This window comes from Echinops telfairi, unplaced genomic scaffold, assembly GCF_000313985.2.
Source record: "Echinops telfairi isolate 266 unplaced genomic scaffold, ASM31398v2 ScPeMD7_7407;HRSCAF=8445, whole genome shotgun sequence".
NCBI lineage: Eukaryota > Metazoa > Chordata > Mammalia > Afrosoricida > Tenrecidae > Echinops > Echinops telfairi.
In genome coordinates, this window is record NW_022111307.1 from 1049761 (window position 1) to 1063147 (window position 13387).

General features: G+C 38.1%; 1 protein-coding gene and 1 pseudogene across 1 annotated transcript in view; both read left to right on the top strand.

Moving 5' to 3' along the window:
- Positions 1-3533, top strand: part of LOC115871813 — a 7355-nt pseudogene extending 3822 nt beyond the window's left edge.
- Positions 1-13387, top strand: part of TMEM207 (transmembrane protein 207) — a 31783-nt gene that overhangs the window by 7157 nt on the left and 11239 nt on the right. The window contains exons 3-4 of the mRNA XM_045296446.1: positions 5107-5151; positions 7388-7530. Coding sequence (XP_045152381.1) covers positions 5107-5151; positions 7388-7530 — 188 coding nt within the window. The remainder of the gene's footprint in view (positions 1-5106; positions 5152-7387; positions 7531-13387) is intronic.

Genomic DNA, 13387 nt, shown 5'->3' on the forward strand with positions numbered 1-13387 from the left:
ATTCCAAATGCACTACAAGTTCACATTTTCATCTATTCAGGGAGTTGACAAACATCCAGAACAAGCTTTGTCATCAATCAACATTTCACCTTTTTTAAATTGAGAAAACCACTTGTACGCTTTTTTGCCCACAGCTGTGTTCAACATCACAGTAGTTTCTGCCAGCATGTTTTCCCCAAGCAGGAATCAAAATTTCACAGCTGCATGCTGTACTATTAAATCGACCATCACAAAACAAACAAACAAACAAACAAAAACAATGAGTTTTGAGCAAAAATGCTTTTACATAAAAATTCACTGTAATCAGAGAGAACCTTCCCACATGAAGCCACTGTGTGCATAACTTAGAGTGAGCTGCTGAATGCTTGCCTAGTGGGAAAAATGCATACTATGGAAGATTAGCTCTGGTTGCATAATTCGGTTTTTTGGGTAGCCCCTCATATACAAAGATGAAACATTCTTGGCTAAAAGCTTAGATTTCTAGCTTCAAAACAGGGACTTTTCACTTTTCTATTACATCAAGACACCAATAGAATTCCCTTACATCTATCTTTGAAGTAGGATACTATATTTTCAAGATCTACATATTTTTACTATATTTTATAGTTTTCTAACTATAAGGGAATATTAAAAAGAGAAAGTTCTTTATAATGTTCATCTTTTCAAGAGAAGTAATCACTTTTAATGCTTTGATATATATAAATACATTCTCATCTGTCAAATTCCATTTTGGTGAAATTGTTGTAATTGTGTAATAGGATATATACAAAGTAGACCTGAGTCCTATATGTTACTTTATTAACAATAGTTTTAATCATATATACAAATCTATAATTTTTCATAAGACTAGGAAATATTTCATAAAAGGTTGTGCCATTAATTATTGTTAAATTCTCTAAAACACATTAAGTGAGGAACAGATAGCCTTTCAACAAATGGTGCCGGAACAATTGGATCTCCACCTGTAAAAGAATGAAACAGGACCTATACTTCACATTATGTACAAAACTTGAACTCAATACTTGCCAATAATAGTCTTGGGAGGTGGGGGAAGGACAAAAAACTCAAAATAAATCAAAGACCTATAAACCCTAGAACCATAAAGACCACCAATGAAAAAATAGGGACAAACATAAGGGGCCTAATAGAGGCATAAATACACTACAGGGACAAACATAAGGGGCCTAGTAGAGGCATAAATACACTATCAAACAAAACGAAAAACATTCACACTATAGAAGAGAAAACAAGGGGCTGGAAACTTCTAAAATACATTTATTCACATTAAAAACTTCATCAACAAAGTGAAAAGAGAACCCACAACTGGGGAAATATAATTAACAGTCATACATAAGGTAAAAGGCTAAAGTCTAAAATCTATAGAAAATTTCAGCTTGTTAATAAGAAAAATAAAAACAGCCTAATCAAAAAAATTGGCAGAAGACATGAACAATTTACTGAAGATGACAGCCAAGTGGCCAAAAACCTTATGAAGAAATGTTCATGCTGATTTGTTTATTATCAACAAGAAAAATGCAAATTTCATGCAAATTAAAGCAACAATGAGATACCACCTTACTCCTCTGGCAGTTTAGTAAAATTTACATAAATAAATAGGAAAAAAAAAACCCGAAAAAAAATGCTGGAGAGATTGGAATGTTCTACATGTCTGTAGAATTTTACAACCACTATGGAAATCCATATGATGCTTTACACAAACTCAAGTACAATTACCTATGACCGTGCAACCCCTCTGCTTGTTGTAAAACATAAAGGAATCAAGAATGCAACACGAACAGACAGATGCACACCAATGTTTGGGGCAGTAATTTCAATAACAGCGAACACACGGAAACAGCCCCCAAATTCTGATTATAGCGGAAGAGATAAACTGGAACACTCATACCATAGAATAGTATGCATAAAAAAAAACGACTGCATCAAACAGCAAGCCATGGACAAAAATAGAGAGCACTATGCTTCGCTATGTTAATCTTATAAAGATAAATATTTAATGAAAGAAACCATTGGTATAAGAAAAAGAAAAGTGGTTTTCACACCCATGAGACTACTTTGAAGACTTGGAGGAGGAGGCCTGGGTCTCCGGTGAAGGCAAGGGGGGGGAAGCAAATGATGGATGGGCTGGAGGAGGACGGGTGTATTAGTCTAGGTACTTTGGAGAAACAAATCCACAGCAACACACGTATAAGAGAGAGTTTTATGCAAAGAAAATGTGCATCACGAAAACATCCCAACCCAATGCTGCCCAAGCCCACAAGTCCAACATTAACCCATTAACCCAACACCAGTCCACAAAGTCCTTCACCTCACATAACAGAGGCAATAATGCCGACTGCAGGAGGAAAGCTGAGTCAGTGAACATGTAATCATCTCAGCACTGGCAGGGGTCTCCACATGGCTGCTCCAGCACCCAGGGCTGCATCGGGATAGATCCATGCGGCTTCTCCTTGGGGATGTCTTGTAGGAAATCCATCTTGCAAGCTGAAGCAGGGAACTGCTAAGGCAGCTGCACCCGATGCAACCATCACAAAACAAGAGACCCGAGAACTAGAAAGGCGAGGCTTCACCACCCATTTATCCCTCCGCCTTTCAACCAGCACCACATGTGATTATCGGCCAGGCTGGCACAATTAACTAACTCAACGGGAAAGACGGCAGGAGGGGGTTGAAGTGATCCGCTTACTGATTTGATTTGACGAGCGAGGCTGGCTATGAAACTACACAGAATTAAAATAAATGAATAAGCATATGAAATAACAAACAGAGTAAAGGCTCACAGACATGACAACCTCTGGATTCCTACCCCACAGGTCTAAAAATGTTTAGGTCTAAGTGTCTCTAAAAGCAGGAAAAGTAAAAGTGAAGTGGACTTGGATCCTGTAGTGATATAGACATTCACTTCAAACAAATGAAAAAAATGACTGCTAAATTCTTTTTATGATTGTCATTGATCTTAGGGAGATTTTTAAAGCCATAGTTCAGTCATTTTCTCCCCAGGCATTTCTACCTATGCCAACCATTTTAGATGTTAAAACAAGCAAACAAGCTGAAAACTTGATATCTGGGTGACTGCATTTCATCTGAAATGTTTGGAGTAAAATTCATGCTAAGAAATGACGTTAAGTCCTCTTCCGGGGACGCTGTGCGGAGGCATTCAAACTGGTTCAGCGTCTGACCCACCGGCGTGGGCTGTCCCATGACACAGCCTCTGACAAGACCAGGCTGTCCCGGACCCCTGGTAACAGCATTGCTTACCTGCATGCAGAGAAGTTGGGAAATCGCCAACAGCTGCGTGTGGCGTGTGCCCAGGCCGACTTCGCGGGGTCCGTGATGTGAGACTCAAAGTTCTCGCGAGGTCGTCCAAAACCAAAATACACCTACGCAGGGCTTATGGGGGGTCCCTGGGCGCTAAAGGTGTCCGAGACAGGAGCAAGCGTGCTTTCCTTATTGAGGAGCAGAAAATCTCTGTGCGAGTGTTCAAGGCGCAAGCACAGAGCCAGCAAGCTAAATAAATACAAATGAAGCTTGTTTGAATAATAAATGAAATGACTTGTTCTGTTAAAAAAAATGATGTTGAGAAACAATTTCTGACAAGTATGTAAGAAAACTAGAGAAAACAACGAGGCACTTAAATTTGCATTTGGGGGAAAAAAAGAAGATGACGAAGAAACTGGAAGAACCTCAAACATCGTGGATTTACCCGGAGACGGTCACTGTTTGCGTCCAATGGGCTGTGCAACTACATAAAGTGTGCTTTCCTTTATATAGATTTTATATTTCACAAATAAGGGAAAGTATTTTCAAATGAGTAACATTAAAATAAAGAGAGAGCGCTAAGGGTCCCAGCTTTAAAATATTCCAGATCCCTTGTCCGTCAGTCCTAAACACTAGTCTGAGTGGTTTTAAAAGGAGGAAAAGTAAAATGGAAACTGACAAAGCCTTTTTATGACAAACAAGCTAGTTTCAAACTATTTACATAAATAAATTGGCATAGACCATGCACTATATCATGGACTGGCAGAAGAAGGGATGAATCTTTCTGGGAAAAATACAGCCAGAATGCTCCTTACAAGTGAGGGTGGGAAGACCCTGTCTTGGAAGCTTATCAGGTTGTGATGAACAGGTTTCTCCTGTTCATACCCAACATGTGTCTAGACCAGTGTTTCCCAAAGCGGATGATACCAACTGCCAGGGGTTCTGGAATGACCGTAGGAGCCTTTGAAAGCAGATGCCTACACTTTATCCTGGATTATGGACTATAGTACAAAAGTTTTTAATATCCAGGGTAGCACTGCATAATATTTTCTTAAAAGGGCATCACAGGCCAAATAAGGCTGAGAACATAAGCTCTAGACAAAGGATTGATTTGACCATCCTGACTATGTGTAGACAGATCCCTTCATCTTCTTTATTGTTTAATTTACTTTTCCTCACTAATTGTCTAGACAGGATTACACTTCTGCTACACCCTGCCAATATACGTATAACAGAAGCTATACATTTTTCATGGAGAATACGCATCTTAAGTGATTCTGGTTCAATGAATAAACAGAATGATAAGATAATTATCTGCCTCTGACTTACACCTCTACTATACTAATTGTTCTCAAGTCTACTCTGATTTATAGAAATCTCATGTGTATCAGAGCATAGGATCTCCTGTGGTTGATTTTTCAGAAGTAAATTGATAGGTGTTCCATCCAAGACACCTCTGGATGGGCCTGGGTCTCCAAACTCTTCTATAAGTAATCAAATGAGTTAAATAATGATACCATCTAATGACAACATATACCATCGTGGCCTTGAAAGTTAGTCCTGCCCTTCTCAGTACACAACAGCATTTGTTAACTCTAAAATCCAGCTTTTGACACCGTAATTATCTGTTGGCATGTCTGTCAAAGTCATATCTGAATTCTCAGTACCTTGGACATTTGGTACTCATGTGCTTCATTATATTGAGGAGGCATGCATTGAGCAGGTAACTTCTGATTAAATATATGTGTTCAGTACATATTTCATGATCTAAAAGAAATAGGTTTTGTACATCCAGAGGTCCAGTATTAACTCTTGCTCTTGTATTACTAGATGCATAAATTATAATGACCAGCATCCTAACGAATGGTATATCTGGTAAGAATATCTCACTTTTCTTATTTATGCTTTATGATATATACAACCATATAGGATTATGATCTTAGTCTTTTTCTTAAATCATTTGAGGTAGTTCATTAAATCATACAAGTTAATGAAATCCTGAGGGGGTCATGTGACTCAATATCAACAGAAGCTTTTCCTTCAGATTACGTATTTAATTGTTTTTACCCAAACCATTCCAGGGAAATCACTGCTTTTAAGAATAACCCACACCACCACCAACAAATGTTTTTTCTTGGTGTCTTGATCTTAAGGTCTGTTCCTGGTGCTGTTTGAGGCACTGAGTCAGAAAACTGCATTGGCTTGACCACATGGGCTCTAGTTTCTTAGACATTGTGTTTCTCTATATTTCCAGCTATTAAGCTATGCTAATTTATTAATTTATCATCCAAGTTTTAAGTCTGAGAAGAATTGAGACCCACAAGTTACAGGATAAGATAAAAAATGATAAAAATATTTAAAAAATAATTTGCTATTAAGGGACTTCCAAGATAAGCTATATATATAGACTCATGGTGACTGTTTGGTAACGCATTAAGCTGCCAATCACAAGACCAATATTTTGAACCCACCAGTCACTCTGCAGTCTTTAAAAGATTGAAAATTTTGCAAACTCAAGTGAGGTAGTTCTCTGTCTTATAGCAGCACTATGAGGTAGAATCGATTAGATGGCAGCAGGTTTTCCTTGTCATATGAGTGGTTATGCAATATACACAGAGACTACATGTTGGATACCACAATGCCAGAACACAGCTTGAGAAGAATGGAAAATAAAAAAGAAAGTTGGAATGCACATATAGGGAAGGTGTGAGCACAATTTAGAGGGTCAAAAATGTAAGACTTCATAGTAATTTTCGTAAATAATTTCAAGGTCTAATTTTTTTCTCTTAAAATTATGCACTAAGGATCATTCATGTTAAATGTTTCTGGGGTGAAGGTGGCTCCCAGTTTCATTATTTAAATATTTTTAATTTTTAATTTAAGAGTTTCTGTGCATTGGTAGAAAAGTTTTGCTTTCTTATAATAAGAACGGAACATTTTAATTTTAATAAAGGGGATTGAACTGTGACAGACCCATTTTGCATTTTGGAACATTCGCATCTCTGTTTATTGTACCAAGTTCATTACCAGTCCATCAATTGCTCTTTGCAATTGCATTCTCTGCAATGGCAGAGTAGAAATTTGCCACTGGGCTTCGGAGGCTGTAAATCTTAACGGGAGCCGAAAATCTCATCTGATTCTTGCTGAGCAGCTGATGGGTTCAAATAGATGACTTTGGGTTTGAATAGCTGACCATCAGAACTCCTTATTTATTGTACAGCAACTCTTATCTATCACTCTTTTATAAGATAACAAACTGGAACTGTCTCCATTCCAATAAAAGTGAAGTGATAATTGGGGAAAACTCCACGTTCATGTAATTTGTACAATTCAAATATATAATTGGGTCAAAGGAAGTTTAACTTGACCTAAATATTTAGTGCAACACAAACTACTTTAAATAAAGCCAATGATATTTCTTCTGCCTCAGGCTAGCTAACACTACATTAAAATATCCTGATGTTTATGGGCTAGTGGAATGAAAAGTAGTACTTGGCATATGTTCTATATCTCAGAATCTAGAGCTTCTAGGGAAAAATTGGTGCTATGTTTAGAACCAGTACGTAAATACAGAAACAAGTCAAATACTTGAGGCGCCAAAATGTGTTACCTAGCATAATAATCTATTCTTATGATGGATAACTACGACAAAAAATTGTTCTTCCTCATAAAATGTACCATAACAACTCTTGCATAGTGCTGCCCTAACAGTCATTCAAAATAAGACTTCTGCCTCCTTTGTGAGAGAGTTCTTTAGAAATTTTGACACAGTTGTTTTAGCACACTAGATCTTGATTTTTGGATTTCCCTAGCTAAATATGACAAGTTCACTCAAAGGTAGAAAAAAATTAATTTATAAATAAATTTTCCTTTGAAAATTCCCCAACATTCAAAGGCAACAATTAGCACTCCTCAGGAAGAAATGCCCATTCTGAGCCTTTCTCTAAGCCCAGTGGCTGTGTATGGGTCCTGGGGAGGATGGTTCTTAAAGAACTCAGCATATGAGACTGCTCAGAGTCAGCCTAGCTGTCTTTGCCCCTGTGCAGGAAGTAACAGGAACTCCTGACTTTGCCTGGTACCGCACCACTCTGAGCCTTCTCTCTGCACGCAGGGTCTTGCTGACGGTCTTCCTGGTAGTTCTTGTCTGTGGAACTGCACTCCTCTGCCTCCAGTGTTGCCTGGAAAGATCCCAAGTGGTGTCTCCGAGACACACTGTGGCTGTTTTTGCAGTGGGAGATGTAGAGCCTGCTTATGGTGAGTTGTTTGTGGGTGCCTGGACTTTCTGTTTTAAGCCCCAGTGGGTTTGTGGTAAAATGATAAAGAATCTTCTGAAAAGAGATGGCCTATCGGTGACACAGAGATGAGAGGATATAAGTGAAAACTTCAGAAGGAAAGACCAGAAGAAAGACTGTGTTGAAGAGAGAACCCCCTCATTATGGACGATGAGGATGGAGCCTAGACACTTTGCTCAGCCATCAGCAGGACAAAGGAGAGAGAGATAGAAGGCAATTCTATGTTCCAAGTGTTTGGTAGGGTTTAAAGCATAGACTAGCATATTTTGAACTAAGAACGTTCTCTCTCCTAGTTTAATGATTTCATTTACTACGCTCACTAAGCCTCACGTAAAATATCATCAATAACACTGAACTGCACGTTCCAGATTTTCTTCTGTGAATGTTGTCTTACGAGTTGGAATTGAGCAAACAGGAATGAATACTCATGTCTTCTCTCACCAGACACATTGTACCACCCTGACCAAAACTATTCCTGAACCCCACACCCAACCCATCCCCAGCCCATCATTTTGCAGTTTGAATTAGGAAGTAAGGCATGGAGGAAATGCAAGGCTCGAAGTGATTTGCTCCAGCCAGCCTTGGCTTCATTAGAAAATGGAAAGTCATTTACGGATCTTGAGGATGCCATGTTTGATAGCTTTGTATAGTTCATGTGAAGTAAGCACTGCACTTTCAAGAAATCATCCTTTATGAACTATTCCCTCTAAAGTACTGCATGAGATCCCACTGTTGCCAAAAAAGTGCTTATTTGAGATGAACAGCTGCCCTTCAGAGTCAATACTCTTCACAAATATAGTTGGACAAGTTTTAGATTTTCAATTATAGGCCAGAGTATGTCCTGGGAAAACTAATAGCAAAATTAAAATATAGGGTAAAAATAAACTAATGTATTTTAAAAATACAACTCAGAGATTTAGTGACTATGTTCACATTATTATTATTTACTGTTTGGAATGAGTTGCTATTTGACATGAGAGAGTGCCAACTTGAGGAATGGTTATTTTGGAGGAGATAATTAAATTCCCCACTGGAAAGTTTTTGGGTTTTTTTTTAAAACAACAAAAAAGACCTTACAATTTCCATAAGCGAGAATAAACACTGACCTCAGAGGTTAGTGAAAGACGTCAACCTGTTACTTTCGGAGACTTTTTCTTAATTTAACTACAAGCATTAATAAAAAGTCCAATTACATGTTGTTAACTTTAGATTCCAAAGAACATTCGGCCGGCTCTTTCAATATGTACCTGTGACTCTGAAGGAAAACGGAAAACTTTGAAAGGATATTATTCAGATAGTGATGATTTCATTTGTTTGTTAAAATATATGGATGAATTTCAAATAATTTTTAAATTGTTTGAGGAACAGGATTGGTCTTCTGTCTCAAAAATTTGTCAAACCCCCTATCTTGAAGTTTATGAATATTGTTTTTAATTTTAAGGATTTTTTAAGCTAGACAGTTTCATACAATTATAATTATAAAGACAGCTTAGGCACCATTGTGACATACCCAGGTATTGGATATTTCAATACTTCTGAAATGGTGTTTCGCAGCTGGTATTGATGTTGGGTAATCTTTGGCCTGCTAACCACAAGGTTGGTGATGCAAAACCATATTATAGAATCCAATGCTTTGCAACCCTGTGAGGCAGGGTAGGAATGCTCCACAGGGTTTCTGAGACTGTAGTCTCATTTTGTACAAGAAATATTTATACTTTCCTTCAACTTGAGTTGTATTACAAAGCTCTCTTCTATTTATTTTGTCATAGAGGCTATGCGATCACTTACCTCTTTCCATTTATTTGATTACAAATTTAGTTCCCACCCAAGATTGGAAATTAGGAGATCCCACTCCAATACTTATCATCTATTTTATCCCATAGATGTCCAGGGTAACTGTATAGGCATTTGCCAGCAGGAACTCAAGGGGTGCCAATCACATAGTCTCTGATGTGGATTGTTTCTCCTGGATATGTGCCATTTAACATTTCTAGTTCCCCTCTGTAAATAAATACCCAAAAAAAGTGAATTTAGAGAGTGACACTCCCTACAATTTCTATTGTCCTCTTATTAATTAGAAGTTTTAGGAAATTAGTTCCAGAGAACAAAGATCTTCAGGCCCTCTTAAATTGAGAAACACACTGGATCTTATTTCCCCAACTAGGTCAAAAGTTTTTGCCTACCTCGATATTTCTATGAGGGATTTCTTTCGAGAAGTAAAATTAGAGAACTACTCCAGGATATTTCTTACTATACACGAGAGCCAATGCTTACACTGAACCCCTGCTTCAGCTGCTCTAACAAAGGATGCTCCCCTAGCTTAGGACTGAGTCCAGCTACTGCTGCAGCCATTCTGGTTAAAGGAACACACTGCAGGCTTTAGGGATGCATGTGGAATGCTTCGCCTCAGTCACTTTTCAGAAGGGGTGAGGAAAATGAGAACTCCTCAGAATGACAGTGCTGACATAGTAGAATATAAAATACGGTTTGAGGACTCACTGCCACTCTCTTAAGCTTAAAGAGGAAGATAAGATGATCTCCCCTGAATACAGAATAAGGGGAATGGATAATTTAAAACACTTTAATGGAGAGGCTAGATTTGATCTATTAACCCTGAACTCTTCCTAGACCATTATTTTCTTTCTCCAAAATGTACTTATGTAATTATAATTATTGGCTGAATATATTAGTTGAAATTGCTCGGCTCTGCTGTCTGGTGGGTCATAGGTCTGACTCCCAGGACCCCATGGAATTTACTCTCAACTAAGAGCCTAGAGCAGTATTCCAGCAGAATGTCAGAGAATGGGGTTGACAGCAGCCCGGATGGGGCCAAACTGCTTGGGAGACTTATCCTCCTTACATTTCCACTGAAAAAAAGGTGGGGACAATGTAAGGAGGAGAAGAAAGTGTTGTCCTGAAAAGCAGAGGGTGAAGAGTGAAGAATGCCAAGAAGGAGGAGAAAGAAGAAAGGAAACCAAGAGAAGAAAACTCTAGCTTGAAGTTGCAGATATTTTAAGAATTAAAAAGAAAAAAAAACCTGTTTATTTTATATGGATCATAAAATTGTCTTTTGTGGTGAATATGTGTAACAAAACATTTTCCATTTCAACATTTTTTACAAGTGCAATTCTGTACATTAATTAAATTCATTATATTCAACTCTTGCCATTATCCATTTCCAAAATCTTCAATCACCCTTACCATAAGCTCAGCAGCCCTAAGCAGTGAGGCCTTCTTCCTCTCCTCACCACCCTCTCCTAAAACTGGTAACCGCTAATAAACTTGGATCTCTGAGAACTTGCCTGTTCGGATGCTTTGGTTAGGCGCCCTCAAGGCGGTCCTGATTCATAAAGTCCCCATCTACAACAGCTTCAAACACCTCCTGATTCCACGCCATCCTCACAATTGTTCTTGTTTTTCAGCCATTGGTGCGGCCACTGTGTCAATCCATTTTGGTGAGAGTCTTCCTTTACTTTACCAAGTATGTTATTCTTTTTCAGGGAGTGAGCTCATGTCCAAAGTGTGTGAAACAAAGTCTTACCAGCCTTGCTTCTAAGGATCATTCGGGCTTCTTCCAACATAGATTTGTTTGTTCATTTTGCAGTCATGCATTACTTGTCTTCTTCTGACTGACACATTTTATTCCTCTGCATAGTATTTGAAATATTTCTCCATGTGGTCCAGCCTCAGGCCCCTTCTGGGCAATCTCATCTTAGTATCCCTGCTCTGCTTATTTCTCCACACTACTAATTATCTGGCATTGATCATCTGCCTCCAGCTCTCTCTCTCTCTCTCTCTCTCTCTTTCTCCTAGTATCCTGAAACTGATCCATTTCATTATCTTGTGCTTTCTTGAGCAGAATCACATATTAAAAAGTATCCAATACCTATTTTTCCCCTTTCAGCCAGCAGAACTTAACATAATTTTTTTCAGCACTGTTAAAAGAAAAAAAAAAAACTTCATTGTTTCAATGCTTTCTTATCTCATTACTGTACCTATTTTAATGAATAATTTGGAACCCCTCCTTTCTTAATAGCTCAACCGAAATTACCCCTCTCCTTGATAAAATGTGGAAATGAAGAGTGAGATTACATATTGGGTAAGAAAAAGTTATTAATTTTAAGGAATTACTCATTTTTAAATCTACTTACATTTGTAAACAATGCTCTCCAGTTGCAAAGCTAAGGGCTACAGTTGCAAGTAAGGGAAGAAGAAAATGGATTTTAAGAAGACATATATTTGGCTTTGTGGGTTAGGTTAGTTGTTTTATTTATTTCTTAATTCTATGAGTGAAAGCAAGTCATTTCAGAGGAGTTTTAAAGTTCATAAAAACAAAAGATTTATTGTTGCTGTTGAATCTTTGAAAATAAGGATGTATAGATTGTGTGGCTGCATACAAGCCTATACTTATGTGGAAATTAAGACATGTATGAGGTCCCTGTATGGAAGAAATAGTTTGCATGTGACTGTCAACCCAAAGGTTAGCAGTTTGAACCCAACTAGTGACACTGTGGAAGAAAGGGCTGGCGATTTGTTTCAGTAAAGATTTCAGCCAAGACACACTTCGGGGCAGTTCTACTTTCTATGAGTCCATCACTCAGAATCAGCAAGTAAGACGTTTACAGAAAATACAGGAGAAAACATTTGAGGTTTGTCAGGTAAGAGGACCAATAAGACTTGAGGCAGGAAGATGATCTGTGTTCATTGGCAAAGAGAAAATTGGAGAGCATAGAAGAGGAGCTGTCACCACTGCTTATGCATAGTTTTAACAAAAGTAATAAATTACCATAATATCTGCATCTGAACCCAACTAATCACCCCCACCTAGTGCCTTGCCAGAGAAGTCCTGGGAGCAAGAATATAGCAGACATGCCGTCCCCCTCCCCTTTTACATGCCTGTGATTTTCCTTAGGACTGATGTGCCCGATAACGCTGCCCATCAACTAGCCATTCTCCATGGCCTTATTTCTTCTGCAATTTCAGATAATCTTCCATTTTCCTTATTTCAGGGGAAATTCCAGTACTTGTCTTCCAGTGATGATTCAATGTGACTGCTTTGAGCTGGATTCAGGCAAAAATGGAGCAGACCCACACAAGCTCTGTGTCTCCTCCTCCCCTACCAGTGACTCCAAGATTCTGTATTTTGTTTTGCTATCCTTTTGAAATATCTTTTCCTTATGTTTCATATTTTGTATGTTAATATTCCGTGACTCATTGTAGGTTAGGAAAGAGGGAAAAAGGGCTTTTTTCATTCCGATGCTTTCGAAAAGGCACACAACAGAACAGGTCACGTGTGTGCCACTTACCATTGACTGTGCCCTGTGCTAACACTTGCCATCCTAATGGCTGTAAATCTTTCCTACAGCACTGTGAGGACCTCACTCTCATTCTTAACTGCAAACGATGAGGAAATGAAGGCACTTAAAGATTTAATGCCTTGCTTATCCACTTAGTAGATGATGGAATGGTGACTCAAATTCTGGCAGTTTTAACCACTACCATAATGAGCTAGTGAAGGAAAGAGAAGAAAGGGGACTTATTATAATAAGTCAAATTCATGTGAGTGATTCTTGATTATGAAGGACAATCTGAACTCTCACTATAAAAACTTGAAAAGAAGTACAATGGTTTTACAAACTTAAGCGATAAACTCCAATACCTTCATCATCAGCTCTATCAAAGTTATAGGATATTTTCCAGGCATTTTTACTGAAGTATCTCAAGTTCTTGTTAAAAAAATGAAAGCATGTCTGTATCCTCAAATCACATGCTATCAAATGCAAAATGCTTAGGAAAAAAATAGAAACTGCTAGAATACA